Source organism: Mustela nivalis, assembly GCF_964662115.1.
Source record: "Mustela nivalis genome assembly, chromosome: 12".
Taxonomy (NCBI): domain Eukaryota; kingdom Metazoa; phylum Chordata; class Mammalia; order Carnivora; family Mustelidae; genus Mustela; species Mustela nivalis.
This window is the reverse complement of record NC_139031.1, coordinates 87,995,386-88,015,527: the sequence shown is the minus strand read 5'-3', so window position 1 is coordinate 88,015,527 and position 20,142 is coordinate 87,995,386. Positions and strand designations below refer to the sequence as shown.

General features: G+C 40.5%; 1 protein-coding gene across 6 annotated transcripts in view; it reads right to left on the bottom strand.

Moving 5' to 3' along the window:
• Positions 1-20,142, bottom strand: part of NME8 (NME/NM23 family member 8) — a 60,890-nt gene that overhangs the window by 21,116 nt on the left and 19,632 nt on the right. For 5 of the 6 annotated variants that reach the window (XM_082692009.1, XM_082692010.1, XM_082692011.1 and 2 more), the window contains 4 exons: positions 8,192-8,258; positions 7,061-7,134; positions 3,795-3,956; positions 2,629-2,813 (listed from right to left, as the gene is read on the bottom strand). In XM_082692009.1, coding sequence (XP_082548135.1) covers positions 2,629-2,813; positions 3,795-3,956; positions 7,061-7,134; positions 8,192-8,258 — 488 coding nt within the window. The remainder of the gene's footprint in view (positions 1-2,628; positions 2,814-3,794; positions 3,957-7,060; positions 7,135-8,191; positions 8,259-20,142) is intronic. The other variant, XM_082692012.1, reaches the window with a different exon arrangement.

The following is a 20,142-nucleotide window of genomic DNA, read 5'->3' as shown; positions in this document are numbered from 1 at the left end:
TCCAGGTCTCACCTAGGGCCAGATGCTTATGAGCACAGGTTCTCTTTGATGCTAGAAAGACAAGAAAGCTCTGGAGATGGGAGTAGAAAGTAAAGGTATACAATTCAGACCGCTCTGAACCCAGAAATACTTTTAAAGATTATTTTAGGAATTGTATCTATTATCTTCAATCTAAATGAGAGTTTTATAAAAGAAAAACTTGCTCTCTACAGTTATGACATGTATAGAGACAAATTGGTTACCAAGAATAAAATACACTTTGTATGGAGAGAGAAACACAATAAATTATAGGGGGTAGGCACTGACATCTTCACTAAGTCACAAAGATTCGGAGCTGAAAGGAACTTTAGAGATAATTTCATTTCCTCCCATCTTTGTATCCCCAGGATTTGGCACATAGTAGGATTTAATAAATATTAAGCAAACAGAAGGATGCATAAAGAATGAATGACTGAATGAGTGAGTGAGTGAAGATTTCTAGTAACCACTTATCTGACTCCCGACAACATAGCTAGTAGAACCACACCTTCCTCTTCTGTAGAATCACTGGAAAGCAAAGAAAAAAGACTCTGATGTCTGAGTTCTTAATACACAGCCTGATTAAGGAGACAAACAAGCAAACAGATAACAGACTGTGATCAAAAGTCATCATGGACAAATTTGGGATGTGGATGAAAACTATGGCTGCCTGTGCCCTGTCTTCCTGGGTCTTCCTGCCGGCCAGCCACTGAGTCCCATGGGCTACTGCTGATGTACAGAAAGTTTTCCCAGACCTTGTGGGCTCACATGTGAGTTTTTCTCTGTGGGGACGACCACCCTGACCAAGAAGGAGAGCTCTGCTCCTGTTCACAGGAGTCACCTACCCCTCCCACTCTAATTGCCCTGCTTTTAATTTCCTTTCTCCTCATGGAGGAGCCCCACCACCACCCAGGGAGGAAGGTGAGGAGGCTCTGAGATAGCGGAGAGGTAGCAACAAAGAAAGAAAGAACAGATATGTAAATCACTCGTGAGAGTTCTTGTCCTTGATCCTTTGGGTTCTGCGCTTACTTAATAGATGACAGTAGGAGTGCTTGACACGTGTTACACTCTGCTTCCAGAACACGAGCTGTGCAAACAGATTCCCAGACAAACACTCTCCCCACTGCTCCATGCTGCCTGCCTGGGGCCACTGCTCAGGAAAAACATGGGCCAAAGGGAAATGGAGCCTCTAAGTCTCTAAGTTCAGAAAAAAAATACTGCAGACTTTTCCAAAGCAAGATTAACATATCTCACTCCACAGCCACCCCGCCAATGGCCTAAACTGTTCATGTTATTATGTCGGTATTCAACAACCAGAGACAACTGCTTTTCAAGGGCGGGTGTGATGAAGACTCACCGAACATCGGCACCTGCGGGATGCTGACTTCTCTTACACGAGCTGCCTCAATGAATGCGTCACAGAACATCTTTTTAAGAGCTCAAAAGTTCCGGTATGAAGTCTGGTACCTTTTTGAGTGCGACACTCCCCATCCAAACCTTCCCTCTGACCACTGACTATCATTCCCCCTTAAGACTGTAAAATGAAGTACTACTGTTCACGAAGCCCTGTGTTGGCAGTTGACGTAACTCTAAGCCCCTCAATCCCACTTACAACCTGGAACCAATGACTGTAGGGTCACCCTGCTACCTAAAATGTATGACACCAGTAGGAACCAACAGATATAGCTACTCAAGAAAAGCCACTACACACATTAATAAGACCACAAGGAAAGTTCTGGAAATGCCCGACAGAAAACCCAGTGAAGATGCGCCATTCATCGGGAAGAGACACATGATGGACTCTCAAGACTCCGCTCCTCTCAGCTTCCTACTCACCCACCTTCGTTTCAGGCATAGCCCTGATGACTCCTGTGGTAAACTGGACTTTCTGAGTCTTCCGAGGAATAAAAGACACAATGGCAGTGCATGAAACCAGCACTATGTCTAGTCCTTACATTCATTTTCAAATATTTAATAACCCATTAGTGAAAATATGCAACCATTTGGTTCTTAGCAATTTATAACCACTAACTGCCTTAAGTAAAAAAGGGGAGGGCATACCTCCAATGTCATTAGTAGGACACAAGGCAGTGGAAGTCAATGTGGGGAGATGAGAGAGGAGAGAGACCTGGCAGGAATGACACATGGTCCCAATCTACTGGAGGGCCCCAGGCTGGGAGGCCAGACTGTTGTGCCCAGCTTTAGAAAGACAAACAGGACACATTTTTCCCTTTCTAATCCTCTTGACATAAACTTTCAGGGAAATCTCAGCTTTGTTGTATGTATGGTTTTTTAGATCAACAGGAAGAAACACTTGTGCATCCAACATAAAAATGTGTGTTCTTGGGAGAGCCTGAGGGGGGCGCTCAGTTGGTTAAGGGTCTGCTTTCAGCTCAGGTCATGATCCCAGCGGCCTGGGATTGAGTCCCGCATCCGGCTCCCTGCTCAGTGGGAGGCTGCTTCTCCTCCTCCCTCTGTGATCTCTCTTTCTCTCTTTAGTAAAGAAAATATTTTTTAAAAGTGTGTTCTTGGATTTTGAGACATTTGGATATTACACTTTATTACCTACTAACCCAATGTCTACTGGTAGGTTTCCTAGTCTCGAGCTACCTGTCCCTCTTCTTCATCCCTGGAGGTATGACCACAGCAGGGTTATCTTCATTTATTTCTTCATCTTCAGTCTCGGGATTGGGTCCAGTTTCTCCCAGGGTGGGCTGTTCTTCATTTCCTTGAGATACAACTAGAATATGGCTCAGACCGCTGGTCATAAAAAGGACAAACTCTTCAAAGTCAGGCTACAAAATAAGATGATAAACTGCTTACTTCAGGCTTCTGAGATAGAAGACTAAAAAAACAGCCATTCCCCAACCCAAGCAACATCGTCCCCCTCCCAACCACAAGGCAAGGGAATGTTCGCTCTATCAGCCCCCAGTGAACAGTCGCACATTGGAAGGATGGAAATTCAGAGCTCACAGGGACTGACCTTAAGGATGGTCTAATAACCACTCTCAAACTTCAGGATGCTTCCAAATCCTCTGAGAAGAGGATTGAGAACTGAGAAGCCCAATCCCAGAGTTCAGGACCATGGAGGATGAGGGGAGGGCTTTGAAAGTGGATTGACTCAAAAGTTCCCACATGATGCTGAGCCAGAGGGTCCGACCTTTTCCTGGGGCCAACAGAGGCGGCCTGAGTCTCACAGCCAGCTGACACAGTGCCGTTCACTAGAACTTTCTCTGATGAAAAATACGCTCCTCTGGGCTCTCCAACACGTGTAGCCACGTGCAGCTACTGAGCCCCTGAAAAGTGGCCAGTGCAACCAAAAACTCTCAATCTTGTTTTACTTGATTTGATTTTAGTGAATTTAAATTCAAATGGCCATGCGTAACTGAGGGCTACCAGACTGGGCAGGAGATTTTCAGAAACTCTGTCTTCTGATCCCCAAACCGCTGCCCTTTCCAATACAAAGCACTCCTTTCTTATACTTCCCAAGGCAGAAAAGAACAGAACTTGGGACATGGGCCTTTAGGTAATGCAAGGATGAAGTCCCTTCATCCTTTTTGCCCTGTGAGGATTATGAGAAGGAGCTTTCAGCCGGGGATAAAAATCTATAGGAGAGGCCTGGATGTTCACTTCCAGAGGCTGATGCAGGGAGTCTGAGAGTCCGTAAGCCAAACAGGGCTTCACTCCAACAAAGACCAGTCAGACCATCCGCTCTTGCTCTGAGGCTGCGCTTGAAAACATAGCAGCTTCTCTTCGTTTGTGTCTAATTTCCTTACCTGGTCTGCTATCCGATGATAGAAGTCCCTCACTTGCTGTTCAGTGAGCAATCTCTTATCCTCCATTTCTATGACAAAGCCTGCCTTGATGATCTTCACAGAGAGAGCCGGATCCAGGTACAGCGGGGAGCACATGTAAGACAAGGCAAGGACATTTCTTCCCTGTGTTTAACAAACCACCCAGATTTGAACACATTTCAGGTAATGACTTCAGCACGACCCATTGGGCACTAGGACTGAAGAGGCTCAAAACTACGTAAACGAAGAAGGTCATCGTCATGCCTCCTGGTCTGTAAGTTTTCAAAGCTCAAACCAGAGACTCTGCAGTTTTTCCAATAAGGGACTTGCCCCAAAACATGAAAGAACTAAGTAAATTCCAAGGGAAGTTACCGTACTTTCTGAATCAGTCACAAAGACACATGTTTATAAGTGCTTTTTAACCATCTATCTTCAAAACTGGTTTAACATTAGTTCTTTTTGTTTTTTAACATTAGTTCTTAAAAGGTTTTCCTTTGTTGAGGCTGTCGCTCATAATCTAGTATATTTTACACTTTATCGCAAAAAAAAAAAAACACTATCCACACCATGGGAAAGGCCAGAATTTAAGATTTAGCTATGCTCTGTCTTAAAAAAAAAAAAACTTAAAGACAAATCCAGTTTGCGTGTCAAGTACAGTAAAATGTAACAAGGAGAAGTTTGAAGCAAATATGCCAAGTCTACTGAGGTACTAAATAATGTAATGTAAGTATAATCCAGGTTCAAAGCAACTCAGTAATTACGGTTTGACGGGAGTATCCAGCACCAGGTGCCTCCTGCTTCTGTTATAAAACTAAACACTGTACTGGTTTCCATTGGTCTTCTGATATGGCAGAGCACAACGTACATCCTTCTGAACCCTCTCCTGACAGTCTAAATTTGAAGATGTGGTCCATATACACTATGGAGTGTTATGCCTCCATCAGAAAGGATGAATACCCAACTTTTGTAGCAACATGGATGGGACTGGAAGAGATTATGCTGAGTGAAATTAATCAAGCAGAGAAGTAAATTATCATATGGTTTCACTTATTTGTGGAGCATAACAAATAGCATGGAGGACAAGGGGAGATGGAGAGGAGAAGGGAGTTGAGGGAAATTGGAAGGGGAGGTGAATCATGAGAGACTATGGACTCTGAAAAACAACCTGAGGGTTTTGAAGGGGTGGGGGGTGGAAGGTTGGGGAAACCAGGTGGTGGGTATTAGGAAGGGCACCGATTGCATGGAGCACTGGATGTGGTGCAAAAACAATGAATACTGTTACGCTGAAAAGAAGTAAAAAATTTTTTAAAAAATTCCAAATACTCAAATCGTGTCTTTTTATAGTACTTAGTATCTGACATCAGAAAGTAAAACCCAAACAATCAATATTTAAACTCGATAAGCTTTCCTTTACTCTAATTTAAATATGCAGTGTGTTCATTTTTTTCGATTCAAAATATTCTCATTTTTTTGTCTTGGCTGTTAGCCCAATGTCGTATTCCAGAGAGGTGAAATATTCAGAAGATATTCATAATTTACATCTCTGAAATGTTATTTTCTATGTCAAAACAAAAATATTAAGATGAATGTCACTTTCTGTCGGCGCAAGGGAGAAGAATGAGGCACAAACAAGTCAGCTGCAAGAGAAAGGGAGCAGGGGACAACAGTAGAAAAGACTGTTGCCCCGAACAACTCCTCAGTCTCGCTTTTATTAGATAGAAACAGTCAGTAACCCACAGAAGAGCTGAAGAAAGCCACACATTGGTCATAGGCCTTGTAGATAAACAAGAAGGGGGGGAAGAATATGTCTCTACAAGCAGTATAAAGTTTACAGTGGAACAAGCACATTTAAAGGACTTATCTAATTAGCCACTGGTACTCTCAGGGAGGAAAGGGGAGATAACAGAAAATTGTAGCAGGCAGAGTCCGCCCTGAGTGGGCGGGCGTTCCCAGCTGCTCAGCTTCAAGGCCCTGTATCCTCCTCTCCCCCAGAGGCCTAGTTGCCAGTGTGTGTTTTTCTTACGGCCATCTCTAAATGTGCTTGGTAACTAGTAAAATTTCCCATGGGTTATATTTTAAGTAATATATTGTTCTGAGGGGCAGTTGCAGATGAACTTATGCTTAATAGAACTGCCCCAACTGAAAGAACTATATAACTTTGAAAAGCTTTATTGCCCTAGCTAATCAAAATGTACTCAAATAAGGAACAGTAAACCATGACTATGTGATACTACTTTTTTAAAGTTTATAAAGTATAAGTAATCCATAGGGGGTGGGGGTGCGGTTTGATGCCCCCACACATACACACCAAAATCTGGAAGAAAAGGGCTATCCTTAGAGAGTGATATTATTAAATCAATGCACAAAAAGAAGAGACCATACAACCCATGACCATGAACCAACGACTTTCTCATAGGTTAATCAGTGATCATACTGCTGTAGCTAAAGAAGGAGTGCATGATGGGAATTGCATCAAGGGATGGCCAACCCCTCTTGGTAGCTCCTTAGGTGACCTTCTCTATTCTCCAGGCAGCAGTCTTTCCAAATTTCAATTTACTGTTGCTGTGTCAACACAAAGTCATTGTTAAAGAGTCAGCAAAGTACAGCTTGCAGTCAACATCTGGCCCACCACCTGCCTTTGGAAATAAAATTTATTGGAGCATGGCCACGCCCATTCATTTCCATACTACCTACACTGCTTTCTCAATGTGATGACAGTTCAGCAGTGGTGACAGAGATCATAGGCCCCATAAATCTGAAAACAGTTACTCTCCGGCCCTTTCTAGGAAAAGTCTGCGGATCTTTGGAGTAGAATTCAGTTTTCCTCTTGCAAAAATTCATTTTAGCTCTAAAGCAGACCAAAACATTAAATGCTTCCTTGCTCTACCACGTATCTAAAAAGGACCATACGTTTGTCACAACATACAGAAAACAAAACAAGCCAGTGTAAACTTATAACAAGTTTCCATCATTAATAACTAAGCAGGAAGAACACTTGTTATAATCCAATATAAGAACTGTAATTTTTATCATTTATATTAGACGCTGGTAGAGCAGGGCTCTTTAAATGAAGATACTTGAGTAGGTCTGACTTTTGTCAAGACAAAACATTCCAAGCCTTTGGAGGTACCTAGCACCAGAAATTTGTTATGTTCCATTTCACCCTAAATGATAAGTTTGTCTCCAAACTGACAGTCCAGACGTTATGTTGCAATTAATTTAAAGTATTGTGGGGAAATATCACTTACTTTTTGTTTAATCTCTTGAGATTTTCTACCAGTCACAGCATCAGGTTTGATAATAGCAATATAGTAGAGTTCATCTGGGGAAAAAAAAGAGAATTTCATTTTCTTGGCATAAAGTCTAGGTAATGAAGGATTTGGCAATTAGAAATGTAAATTATTAATGTCCAGTGAGTTTTTTTTCATTGACAGCTTTGTTGTTATTATGGCACTCCAACTACCAAAGGTTCTCCTTAGAATCAAAGTGCAGTTCCTGTATTTGCATGCAGGAGAAACATTCACAAAAATTGGTGGTCCCAAGGCAAAAAAAAAAAAAAAAAAAAGAGTTAGGTGGGCACTAGTTATTTTAATATAATTCACATGCATTAAAGTCATAGTATCACTGATGAGTGGAGTTTCAACACAAGCAAACATAACAGACTGATGGATTTTACCATCTAAAGATTTATCTACATTTATCTAAGCATTCTTTTTTTTTAAAGATTTATTTATTTGTTTGTTTGACACACAGAGAGAGAGAGAACAAGTAAGAAGAGAGGCAGGTGGAGAAAGAGGGGAAAGCTGGCTTCCCGCCAAGCAGAGAGCCCCATGCGGGGCTCCATCTCAGGACCCTGAGATCATGGCCTGAGCTGATGGCAGAGGCTTAACCCACTGAGCCACCCAGGCATCCCTATCTACACATTGTTATGATGAGCTTTTAGTGCACGACAACCCACTGAGGACACCGTCTCTGCTCCCTCCGAAGTATGAACACACACTCACACATCTATGCAGACAATCCAGGAGAAAAGTTTTTAACTGTAAAGTAAACTGGCATGTGGGTCATTGAGGAAGAAATTATTTTCACAAGTTTTTAGAAGAAGATGAAGAATGAAATAAGAGGAGGCTGCAGTCTCATTAGTCACAGGAGACAGGAACCCCTGGTCCTGGGTAACCTCTGAAGGCTGCATGCACAGAGACCAAAGGGAAGACAAGGGGAGCAAAAGGTTTGCTTGTTAATAACAGAGTCTAGTATTATCCTGCCAGCACCACAACAATAACATTGCAGTCACCAGCTTTTCTGTCCAACAACTAGTGCTCTACTGGACATCTCTGGGTGCAAATCCTTTGCCGCTACCCTGCAGGAATTTTACTTACCAACACTTTCACTGGGTGCTTCCCCACCATCATCCTCATCTGGGTCTACAAACAGAATTTCATGATACTGTGGAAGAGAAATGCAAACAGAAGTTACATTTTAATGTGATAGGAAAAGAGTTTTTAGAAATTTTGTTCCAATAAATATTTATAATCCAAGGGATAAAGGGTAAAGTGGAAATGTGCCCACATATATCTAACATTACTTTCCCCCATCTTTCCACTGAATTTTTTTTTAAAAAAAGGAACGTTTAAAATGATTAGGATGGTAAGAGATAATAATAAATAATCAGAAATAATACATATGGAAACTGATTAAAAACCAAAAACCTTGGAGCGCCTGGGTGGCTCAGTGGATTAAGGCCTCTGCGTTCGGCCCAGTTCATGATCCCAGGGTCCTGGGATTGAGCCTGCATTGGGCTCTCTGCTCAGTGGGGAGCCTGCTTCCACCTCTCTCTGCCTGCCTCTCTGCCTACTTGTGATCTCCATTTGTCAAATAAATAAATAAAATCTTAAAAAAAAAAAACCAAAAACCTTAAAACTTAGAAAGAGCACAAGGAATAAAATAAGAAAGAAGCAGAGAGTAATAACAAAGCAATAAGTTAGAGGTGCCTGGGTGGCTCAGTTTGCTGAGCATCCAACTCTTGGTTTTGGCTCACGTCATGATCTCAGGGTCATGGGATCAAGCCCACATTGGGCTCAATGCTCAGTGAGGAGTCTGCTTGAGATTCTCTCTCTCCCTCTCCTTTGCCCCTCCCATGCATGCTCTCTCTCTCAAATAAATAAATAAATAGAAAGAAAGCAACAGATACATAATTATCATGTTAAAGATCAAAAGAGCATTCGATGAGTTTCAAGATCCGATCCTGACCATTTCCCTTAGTAAACTGGAAACAGAAAAATACCTCCTTAACTTTTAAAAAACTGTCTTGCTCAAAACAATAACCAATTTTCTACTATAAAGTAAAACACTGGGAAGGATAGGGATGGGAGTTCCTTAATTTCTTGAGAAACCCTTAAAGTGCTTCTGTGATTCTGTTTTAACTATCTGAAAGGTTTATATATTTACATATATACATTTTTTGGCAAGAGAATGCATAATTTCAGAGTCTCAATGAAATAAAGACGTCCAAATGTATCGAAAGGACTATACTGGAAGCTCTCATTCTTATTATAATCAGGAATAAGATAATTATACCACCTATAACTTCAAATTGATCTGACTTTATATTTGCTAGACATGTGCTGTCCGAGTAAAAAAAAAAGCCACTAGCCACATAAGGCTATTTCAGCACTTGAAAATGAACTTAGTCCAAATTAAGAAGTGCCATAAGTGATAGCTCCACAGTACATTCTGAAGATTTAGTATTAAAAAATGATTGCAGGGACACCTTGGTGCTTCTGCCTTCAGCTCAGGTCATGATCCCAGGGTCCTGGGATGAAGCCCCACATTGGGGTCTCTGCTCAGTGGGGAGCCTGCTTCCCCCTCTCTCTCTGCCTGCCTATCTGCCTACTTGTGATCTGTCTGTCAAGTAAATAAATAAAAATCTTAAAAAAAAAAGAAAGAAAGAAAAAGTGATTGCAGAATACCTTATTTTTTATATTGAATACACATTTAAATGGGAATCTTTTTTTTTTTTTAAAGATTTATTTATTTGACAGAGAGAAATCACAAGTAGACAGAGAGGCAGCCAGAGAGAGAGAGAGAGAGGGAAGCAAGCTCCCTGCCGAGCAGAGAGCTCGATGCGGGACACGATCCCAGGACCCTGAGATCATGACCCGAGCCGAAGGCAGCGGCTTAATCCACTGAGCCACCCAGGCGCCCCTAAATGGGAATCTTTTTAATATATAGGATTAAAAAATTAATTTTACTTTTTTTCTAAAAAAGAGAGAGAGGGAACGCAAGCCATAAGAGACTCTCAACGATAGAAAACAAACAGGGTTGATGGAGGGAGGTGTGTGGGGGATGGGCTAGATGGGTGATGGGCATTAAGAAGGGCACTTGTCGTGATGGGCACTGCGTGTTGTATGTAAATGATGAATCACTGAATTCTACTCCTGAAACCAATATTACATTATACGTTAACTAACTAGAATTTAAATAAATATTGGAAAAGAAAAAAATAATAATAATTTCCTTTTTTCTTTGTTGCTTTTAATGTGATTAGTAGAATATTTTAAATTATGTATGTGACTCACAACATGAGTTGTATTTTTTTTTTTACTATCAGACAGGGCTGTGCTAGACCAGTCAATTAAATAAGAAAGTTAAACAACAGAAGCATTCAATAAAGTGGAATAATATAAAATAAACATATTAATATATTTCTTACATTCAATTGTTATTAATTAAAACAGGATATCATTCTGTAAGAACAATCAGAACAACAACATAACCAGTGAACAGAGTATACACAGAGAAAGGTACATAGAATATAACAATTAAGAGTATATATTTAGGGAGGAGGAGTCAAGATGGCGGAGAAGTAGCAGGCTGAGACTACTTCAACTAGCAGGAGATCAGCTAGATAGCTTATCTAAAGATTGCAAACACCTGCAAATCCATCGGCAGATCGAAAAGAGGAGGAACAGCAATTCTAGAAACAGAAAAACAACCACTTTCTGAAAGGTAGGACTGGCGGAGAAGTGAATCCAAAGAGACAAGAAGATAGACCCCCGGGGGGGAGGAGCCAGCTCCCGGCAGGCGGCGGAGCACCGGAGCACAAAATCAGGACTTTTATTTTTTTTTTTTTTTCAAATCTTTTTTTTTTTTTTAAAGATTTTATTTATTTATTTGACAGAGAGAGATCACAAGTAGGCAGAGAGGCAGGCAGAGAGAGAGAGAGGGAAGCAGGCCCCCTGCCGAGCAGAGAGCCCGATGCAGGACTCGATCCCAGGACCCTGAGATCATGACCCGAGCCGAAGGCAGTGGCTTAACCCACTGAGCCACCCAGGCGCCCCAAATCAGGACTTTTAAAAGTCTGTTCCGCTGAGGGACATCGCTCCAGAGGCTAAACCGGGGCGAAGCCCACGCGGGGTCAGCGTGGCCTCAGGTCCCACAGGGTCACAGAAGGATCGGGGGTGTCTGAGTGTCACAGAACTTGCAGGTATTGGAACGGGAAAGCCGGCTACAGAGACAGAGCCGACAGTAAGATCATAGCTCAGTGTTACCTTGAACCAGCCACAGGCTCAGTGAGCTCAGAGCGCAGCCAGAGGTCAGGCAGACAGGAGTAACTGGGCGCTGTTCACTGAGGGCAAACTGAGGAGTGGGGCACCTGGATCTAGGCGCCTCCGGGCTGGAGACCAGGAGGCTGCCATTTGTATTCCCGTCCTCAGGAACTCTATGGAAAGCGCTCAGGGAACAAAAGCTCCTGAAAGCAAACCCGAGCGGATTACTCAGCCCGGCCCCTGGTAAGGGCGGTGCAATTCCGCCTGGGGCAAAGATACTTGAAAATCACTACACCAGGCCCCTCCCCCAGAAGATCAACAAGAAATCCAGCCAAGACCAACTTCACCTACCAAGGAGTGCAGTTTCAATACCAAGGAGAGCAGCAGAATTCCAGAGGAGGAGAAAGCAAAACACAGAACTCATGGCTTTCTCCCTGTGATTCTTTAGTCTTGCAGTTAATTTAATTTTTTTTTTTAATTTTTTTCTGTTCTTCTGCTAAAATTTTTTTAACTTTTACCCTTTGCTGTTTAATGTTTTTAAACTAGTTTATCTAATATATATATTTTTTTCTTTTTATACTTTTCCTTATTTGTTTTCTTTTTTTAATTCTTTTCTTTTTTTTTTTTTTTTTCTTTCTTTCTTTCTGAACTTCTTGTTATCCCCTTTCTCCCACCCTCACGATTTGGGATCTCTTCTGATATGGTTAAAGCATATTTTCCTGGGGTTGTTGCCACACTTTTAGTATTTTACTTGCTCCTTCATATACTCTTATCTGGAAAAAATGACCAGGTGGAAAAATTCACCACAAAAAAAAGAACAAGAGGCAGTACTGAAGGCTAGGAACCTAATCAATACAGACGTTGCTAATATGTCAGATCTAGAGTTCAGAATGACAATTCTCAAGGTTCTAGCCGGACTTGAAAAAGGCATGGAAGATATTAGAGAAACCCTCTCAAGAGATATAAAAGCCATTATGGAGAAATAAAAGAACTAAAATCTAACCAAGTTGAAATCAAAAAAGCTATTAATGAGGTGCAATCAAAAATGGAGGCTCTCACTGCTAGGATAAATGAGGCAGAAGAAAGAATTAGCAATATAGAAGACCAAATGACAGAGAATAAAGAAGCTGAGCAAAAGAGGGACAAACAGCTACTGGACCACAAGGGGAGAATTCGAGAGATAAGTGACACCATAAGACAAAACAACATTAGAATAATTGGGATTCCAGAAGAAGAAGAAAAAGAGAAGGGAGCGGAAGGTATACGGGAGAGAATTATTGGGGAGAATTTCCCCAATATGGCAAAGGGAACAAGCATCAAAATTCAGGAGGTTCAGAGAACGCCCCTCAAAATCAATAAGAATAGGCCCACACCCCGTCACCTAAAGTAAAATTTACAAGTCTTAGTGACAAAGAGAAAATCCTGAAAGCAGCCCTTGAAAAGAAGTCTGTAACATACAATGGCAAAAATATTAGACTGGCAGAAGACTTATCCACAGAGACCTGGCAGGCCAGAAAGAGCTGGCATGATATATTCAAAGCACTAAATGAGAAAAACATGCAGCCAAGAATACTATATCCAGCTAGGCTATCATTGAAAATAGAATGAGAGATTAAAGGCTTCCAGGACAAACAAAAACTGAAAGAATTTGCAAACACCAAACCAGCTCTACAGGAAATATTGAAAGGGGTCCTCTAAGCAAAGAGAGAGCCTATAAGTGGTAGATCAGAAAGTAACAGAGACAATATACAGTAACAGTCACCTTATAGGCAATAAAATGGCACTAAATTCATATCTCTCAATAATTACCCTGCATGTTAATGGGCTAAATGCCACAATCAAAAGACACAGGGTATCAGAATGGGTAAAAAAAAAAAAAAAACATCTATATGTTGCTTCCAAGAAACTCATTTTAAGCCCGAAGACACCTCCAGATTTAAAGTGAGGGGGTGGAAAAGAATTTACCATGCTAATGGACATCAGAGTGGCAATCCTTATATCAGATCAATTCGATTTTAAGCCAAAGACTATAATAAGAGATGAGGAAGGACACTATATCATACTCAAAGGGTCTGTCCAACAAGAAGATCTAAAAATTTTAAATGTCTATGCCCCCAACGTGGGAGCAGCCAACTATATAAACCAATTAATAACAAAATCAAAGAAACACATAAACAATAATACAATAATAGTAGGGGACTTTAACACTCCCCTCACTTAAATGGACAGATCATCCAAGCAAAAGATCAACAAGGAAATAAAGGCCATAAATGACACACTGGACCAGATGGACATCACAGATATATTCAGAAAATCTCATCCCAAAGTAACAGAATACACATTCTTCTCTAGTGCACATGCAACATTCTCCAGAATACATCACATCCTCAGTCCTAAATCAGGACTCAACTGGTATCAAAACATTGGGATCATTCCCTGCATATTTTCAGACCACAATGCTCTGAAGCTAGAACTCAACCACAAGAGGAAGTTTGGAAAGAACCCAAATACATGGAGAGTAAACAGCATCCTTCTAAAGAATGAATGGGTCAACCGGGAAATTAAAGAAGAATTGAAAAAAATCATGGAAACAAATGATAATGAAAACACAACAGTTCAAAATCTGTGGGACACAACAAAGGCAGTCCTGAGAGGAAAATATATAGCGGTACAAGCCTTTCTCAAGAAACAAGAAAGGTCTGAGGTACACAACCTAACCCTATACCTAAAGGAGCTGGAGAAAGAACAAGAAAGAAACCCTAAGCCCAGCAGGAGAAGAGAAATCATAAAGATCAGAGCAGAAATCAATGAAATAGAAACCAAAAAAACAATAGAACAAATCAATGAAACTAGGAGCTGGTTCTTTGAAAGAATTAATAAAATTGATAAACCCCTGACCAGACTTATCAAAAAGAAAAGAGAAAGGACCCAAATAAATAAAATCATGAATGAAATAGGAGAGATCACAACTAACACCAAAGAAATACAAACAATTATAAGAACATACTATGAGCAACTCTATGCCAACAAATTTGACAATCTGGAAGAAATGGATGCATTTCTAGAGACATATAAACTACCACAACTGAAGCAGGAAGAAATAGAAAACCTGAACAGACCCATAACCAGTAAGGAGATTGAAACAGTCATCAAAAATCTCCAAACAAACAAAAGCCCAGGGCCAGATGGCTTCCCAGGAGAATTATACCAAACATTTAAAGAAGAACTAATTCCTATTCTCCTGAAACTGTTCCAAAAAATAGAAATGGAAGGATAACTTCCAAATTCATTTTATGAGGCCAGCATCACCTTGATCCCAAAACCAGACAAGGATTCCATCAAAAAAGAGATTTACAGACCAAATCCTTGATGAACACAGATGCGAAAATTCTCACCAAAATAGTAGCCAGTAGGATTCAACAGTGCATTAAAAGGATTATTCACCACGACCAAGTGGGATTTATTCCAGGGTTGCAAGGTTGGTTCAACTTCCGCAAATCAGTCTATGTGATACAACACATAAAGAACAAGAACCATATGATACTCTCAATAAATGCTGAAAAAGCATTTGACAAAGTACAGCATCCCTTACTGACCAAAACTCTTCAAAGTGTAGGGATAGAGGGCACATACCTCAATATTATCAAAGCCATCTATGAAAAACCCACCACAAATATCATTCTCAATGGATAAAAACTGAAAGCTTTTCCGCTAAGGTCAGGAACACGGCAGGGATGTCCGTTATCACCACTGCTATTCAACATAGTACTAGAAGTTCTAGCCTCAGCAATCAGACAACAAAAGTAAATTAAAGGCATCCAAATCGGCAAAGAAGAAGTCAAACTATCACTCTTCGCAGATGATATGATACTATATTTGGAAAACCCAAAAGACCCCACTCCAAAACTGCTAGAACTCGTACAGGAATTCAGTAATGTGTCAGGATATAAAATCAATGCACAGAAATCAGTTGCATTTCTCTACACCAACAACAAGACAGAAGAAAGAGAAATTAAGGAGTCAATCCCATTTACAATTGCACCCCAAACCATAAGATACCTAGGAATAAACCTAACCAAAGAGGCTAAGAATCTATACTCAGAAAACTATAAGTTACTCATCAAAGAAATTGAGGAAGACACAAAGAAATGGAAAAATGTTCCATGCTCCTGTAATGGAAGAATAAATATTGTGAAAATGTCTATGCTACCTAAAACAATCTACACATTTAATGCAATTCCTTTCAAAGTACCACCCATCTTTTACAAAGAAATGGAACAAATAATTCTAAAATTCATATGGAACCAGAAAAGACCTCAAATAGCCAAAGGAATATTGAAAAAGCAAGCCAAAGTTGGTGGCATCACAATTCCGGACTTTAAGCTCTATTACAAAGCTGTCATCATCAAAACACCATGGTACTGGCACAAAAACAGACACATAGATCAATGGAACAGAACAGAGAGCCCAGAAATAGACCCTCAACTCTATGGTCAACTAATCTTTGACAAAGCAGGAAAGAATGTCCAATGGAAAAAAGACAGCCTCTTCAATAAATGGTGTTGGGAAAATTGGACAGCCACATGCAGAAAAATGAAATTGGACCATTTCCTTACACCACACACAAAAATAGACTCAAAATGGATGAAGTACCTCAATGTGAGAAAGAAATCCATCAAAATCCTTGAGGAGAACACAGGCAGCAACCTCTTTGACCTCAGCCGCAGCAACATCTTCTTAGGAACATCACCAAAGGCAAGGGAAGCCAGGGCAAAAATGAACTATTGGGATTTCATCAAGATCAAAAGCTTTTGCACAGCAAAGGAAACAGTTAACAAAATCAAAAGACAACTGACAGAATGGGAGAATATATTTGCAAATAACATATCAGATAAAGGACTAGTGTCCGAAATCTATAAAGAACTTAGCAAACTCGACACCCAAAGAACAAATAATCCAATCAAGAAATGGGCAGAGGACATGAACAGACATTTCTGCAAAGAAGACATGCAGATGGCCAACAGACAATGAAAAAATGCTCCATATCACTCAGCAACAGGGAAATACAGATCAAAACCACAATGAGATATCACCTCACACCAGTCAGAATGGCTAAAATCAACAAGTCAGGAAATGACAGATGCTGGTGAAGATGCGGAGAAAGGGGAATCCTCCTACACTGTTGGTAGGAATGCAAGCTGGTGCAACCACTCTAGAAAACAGCATGGAGGTTCCTCAAAATGTTGAAAATAGAACTGCCCTATGACCCGGCAATTGCACTACTGGGTATTTACCCTAAAGATACAAACGTACTGATCTGAAGGGGCACGTGCACCCGAATGTTTATAGCAGCAATGTCCACAATAGCCAAACTATGGAAAGAACCTAGATGTCCATCAACAGATGGATGGATCAAGAAGACGTGGTATATATACACAATGGAATACTATGCAGCCATCAAAAGAAATGAAATCTTGCCATTTGCGACAACGTGGATGGAACTGAGTGTATCATGCTTAGTGAAATAAGTCAAGCGGAGAAAGACAACTATCATATGATCTCCCTGATATGAGGAAGTGGTGATGCAACATGGGGGCTTAAGTGGGTAGGAGAAGAATCAATGAAACAAGATAGGATTGGGAGGGAGACAAACCATAATTGACTCTTAATCTCACAAAACAAACTGAGGGTTGCTGGGGGGAGGGGGGTTGGGCGAAGGGGGGGGTTATGGACATTGGGGAGGGTATGTGCTTTGGTGAGTGCTGTGAAATGTGTAAACCTGGAGATTCACAGACCTGTACCCCTGGGGATAAAAATATATTATATTTTTATAAAAAATTTAAAAATTAAAAATTTTTAAAAAAAAGAAAAAGAGAAGAAGGCACAAATAAATTATCTTAGGAATAAAAAAAGATGATGCAGAGATTAAATTGATGAGGGTATTATGAATAAAACATGTATGCCAATTAAAAAAAAAGAGTATATATTTAGGAGTTACTCTGCCTGACATCCAATTCTGGTATCAACACCTACCAGCTGTTTGTTTTTGGGGAAATGACTTAACATTTTTAAATCCCTGTCTTATTATTTGTAACTATCTCATAAGATTTTGAGTTTTTTAAAGATTTTATTTATTTATTTGACAGAGAGAAACAGCAAGAGAGGGAACACAAGCAAGGGGAATGGACAGGGAGAAGCAGGCCTCCCACTGAGAAGGCAGCCGGATGCACCGCTCAGTGCGGAGCTTGATCCCAGGACCCTGGGATCATGACCTGAGCCACAGGCAGATGCAATATAAAAGGCTGAACTTAACTTCCTCCCATAAATGCACCAAATCTACAGCTCTATATAAAAAAAAAATTTTCCCCTGAAAGAAATCCAGAGAAAGGCTAAGCAACTGCCACATGTCAGGTGAATGAGGGGCGGGAAAAAACCCATATTGAAACGGGTAGGAGAGTAGAAGAGTTTCAGACACAACTTCACCATCAACTTCACCATCACCACAGTGACACACAGTTGGGTTTAGACTCACCCTATTATGTGCCAAATTTCAAGACTTCCATTTGAGAGCTAAGTCCCCCAAATCCCTACCTCTGAAAGCCAAATACAGTTTGTGTCCATGAGTCCCAAAAGGTGAGAGTAAACAAACAGTTCTTAACAGGCTGATAAGGACAGGCTGTGGCTATCCCATCAGGACTTCAGTGCACAGGCAACTCACTGACGCCCAGTTTTCTCTGAAAGAAGCCTATTTGAAACTCTCAAAAGCTGTAGGCTAAGAGGCAAGCTCATAAATGAACACATATTCTCTCCAAAAAGGGAGGAAGACAGGTACCAGGCATGATCTTGGCACCTCCCCTCTTGCCCTGCAGAAGGTGGGTGATGTCCATGGCTTGAGCACACATCTGGCAACCTACCCCAGCCTTTGTGGGTGTTCCCAAAGGACACATCCCTTACAGCCTGACTACAGCAGCCATCAGAGGGGTTCAGTTGTTGGGTTCAGTGCAACCAGCTACATTTGGATAAACCACCCATACAGAAAAATCAGTAAGAAAACAATGGATTTAAGCTATATGTTAGACCAGATGGACTTAACACTTACAAAACATTCCACCCAAAATCAGCAGAAGACACATTCTTCTCAAGTGCACATGGAATATTCTCCAGGCCGGACCACATGTTAGGCCATATCAAGCATCTTTTTCCACCACAACAGTATGAAACTAGAAACCAACTACAAGAAGAAACCTGGAAAATTCACAAATCTGTGAAGATTAAACAGGCTACTGAACAACCAATGGGTCAAAGAAGAAATCAAAAGAGAAATCTGAAAGTACCTGAGACAAATGAAAATGTAAATACTACATACCAAAACTGTCAAAGTTCAACAAGAGTTCTAGAAGGAAGTTTATAGTGATAAATGCTTACGTTAAGGAAAAAAAAAAGATCTCAAATATGCGACCTAACTTTTCATTTTAAGAAGCTAAAAAACAAGACCTAATGGAGTCAAAGTTAATAGATGAAAGTAATAACAGAGTTCAGAGGAGAAATAAATAAAATGGATACTACACAGATAATAGAAAACTCGATGAAACTGAAAGCTGGTTTTTTAAAAAAATAAAATGTCATTTAGCTAGACTGTGAAGAAAAAAAGAGGACTCAAATAAATAAAATTAGAAATGCAAGAGGCAGGGGCGCCTGGGTGGCTCAGTGGGTTAAGCCCCTGCCTTTGGCTCAGGTCATGATCTCAGAGTGCTGGGATAGAGCACTGCATCAGATTCTCTGCTCAGCAGGGAGCCCACTTCCCCCTCTCTCCCTTCTGTCTGTCTGCCTAATTGTGATCTCTGTCAAATAAATAAAATCTTTAAAATTAATTAATTAATTAAAAGAAAAAGATATGCAAGAGAAGACTTTTAAAAAGATACCACATGAAATACAAAGGATCTTAAGAGACTACTATGATCAACTATGAAATCACTATCTCAAAGAGTTATGTGTGAGTGCGCCCAGATGGCTCAGTTGCTGGGCGTCCTGCTTTTGATTTCAGCTCAGGAAATGATCTCAGGGTCGTGGCATAGAGCCCCACACAAGCTCCAGGCAGTTGTGGTTGGAGACTGCTTGGGATTCTCTCTCTCCCTCTGCCCCTCTCCTGTCTCTTTCTCTAAAAAAAAAAAAAAAAAAAAAGTTATGTGCATACCCATGTTCCCTGTAGGATTATTCACAATAGCCAATATATGCAGAAAACCTAAATGTCCATCAATGGATGAGTGGATAAAGACAATGTGGCATATGTATGCAATCAAATATTACTCAGACATAACAAAGGAGGAAATTCAACTATTTACGGACCTAGAGAGCACTATGCTAAATGAGACCAGTCAGACAAAGACAAATACTATACGATCTCAATAATATGTGAAATCTAAAAAAAAATTAAAAATTAAAAAAAAATAAACTCATAAACACAAATAACAGAATGGCAGTTACCAGAGGTAGAGGGTGGGAAGTGGAGGAGCTGGGAGCTGGGTGAAGGTGCCCAAAGGTATAAACCTCTAGTTATAAGGTAAGTAAGTTCTAACAGTATAACACACAGCATGGTGACTATACCTAATGATACTGTATGGTATACTTGAAAGTTGCTAAGAGAGTAGATCTTGAAAGTCTTCATCACAACAACAACAACAACAACAAACTGTTAACTAGGGAAGGTGACACATGTTAAACTCAGTAATCATTTCACAGAATAGACAGATATTAAATCATTATGTCATATACTTTCACTTAAT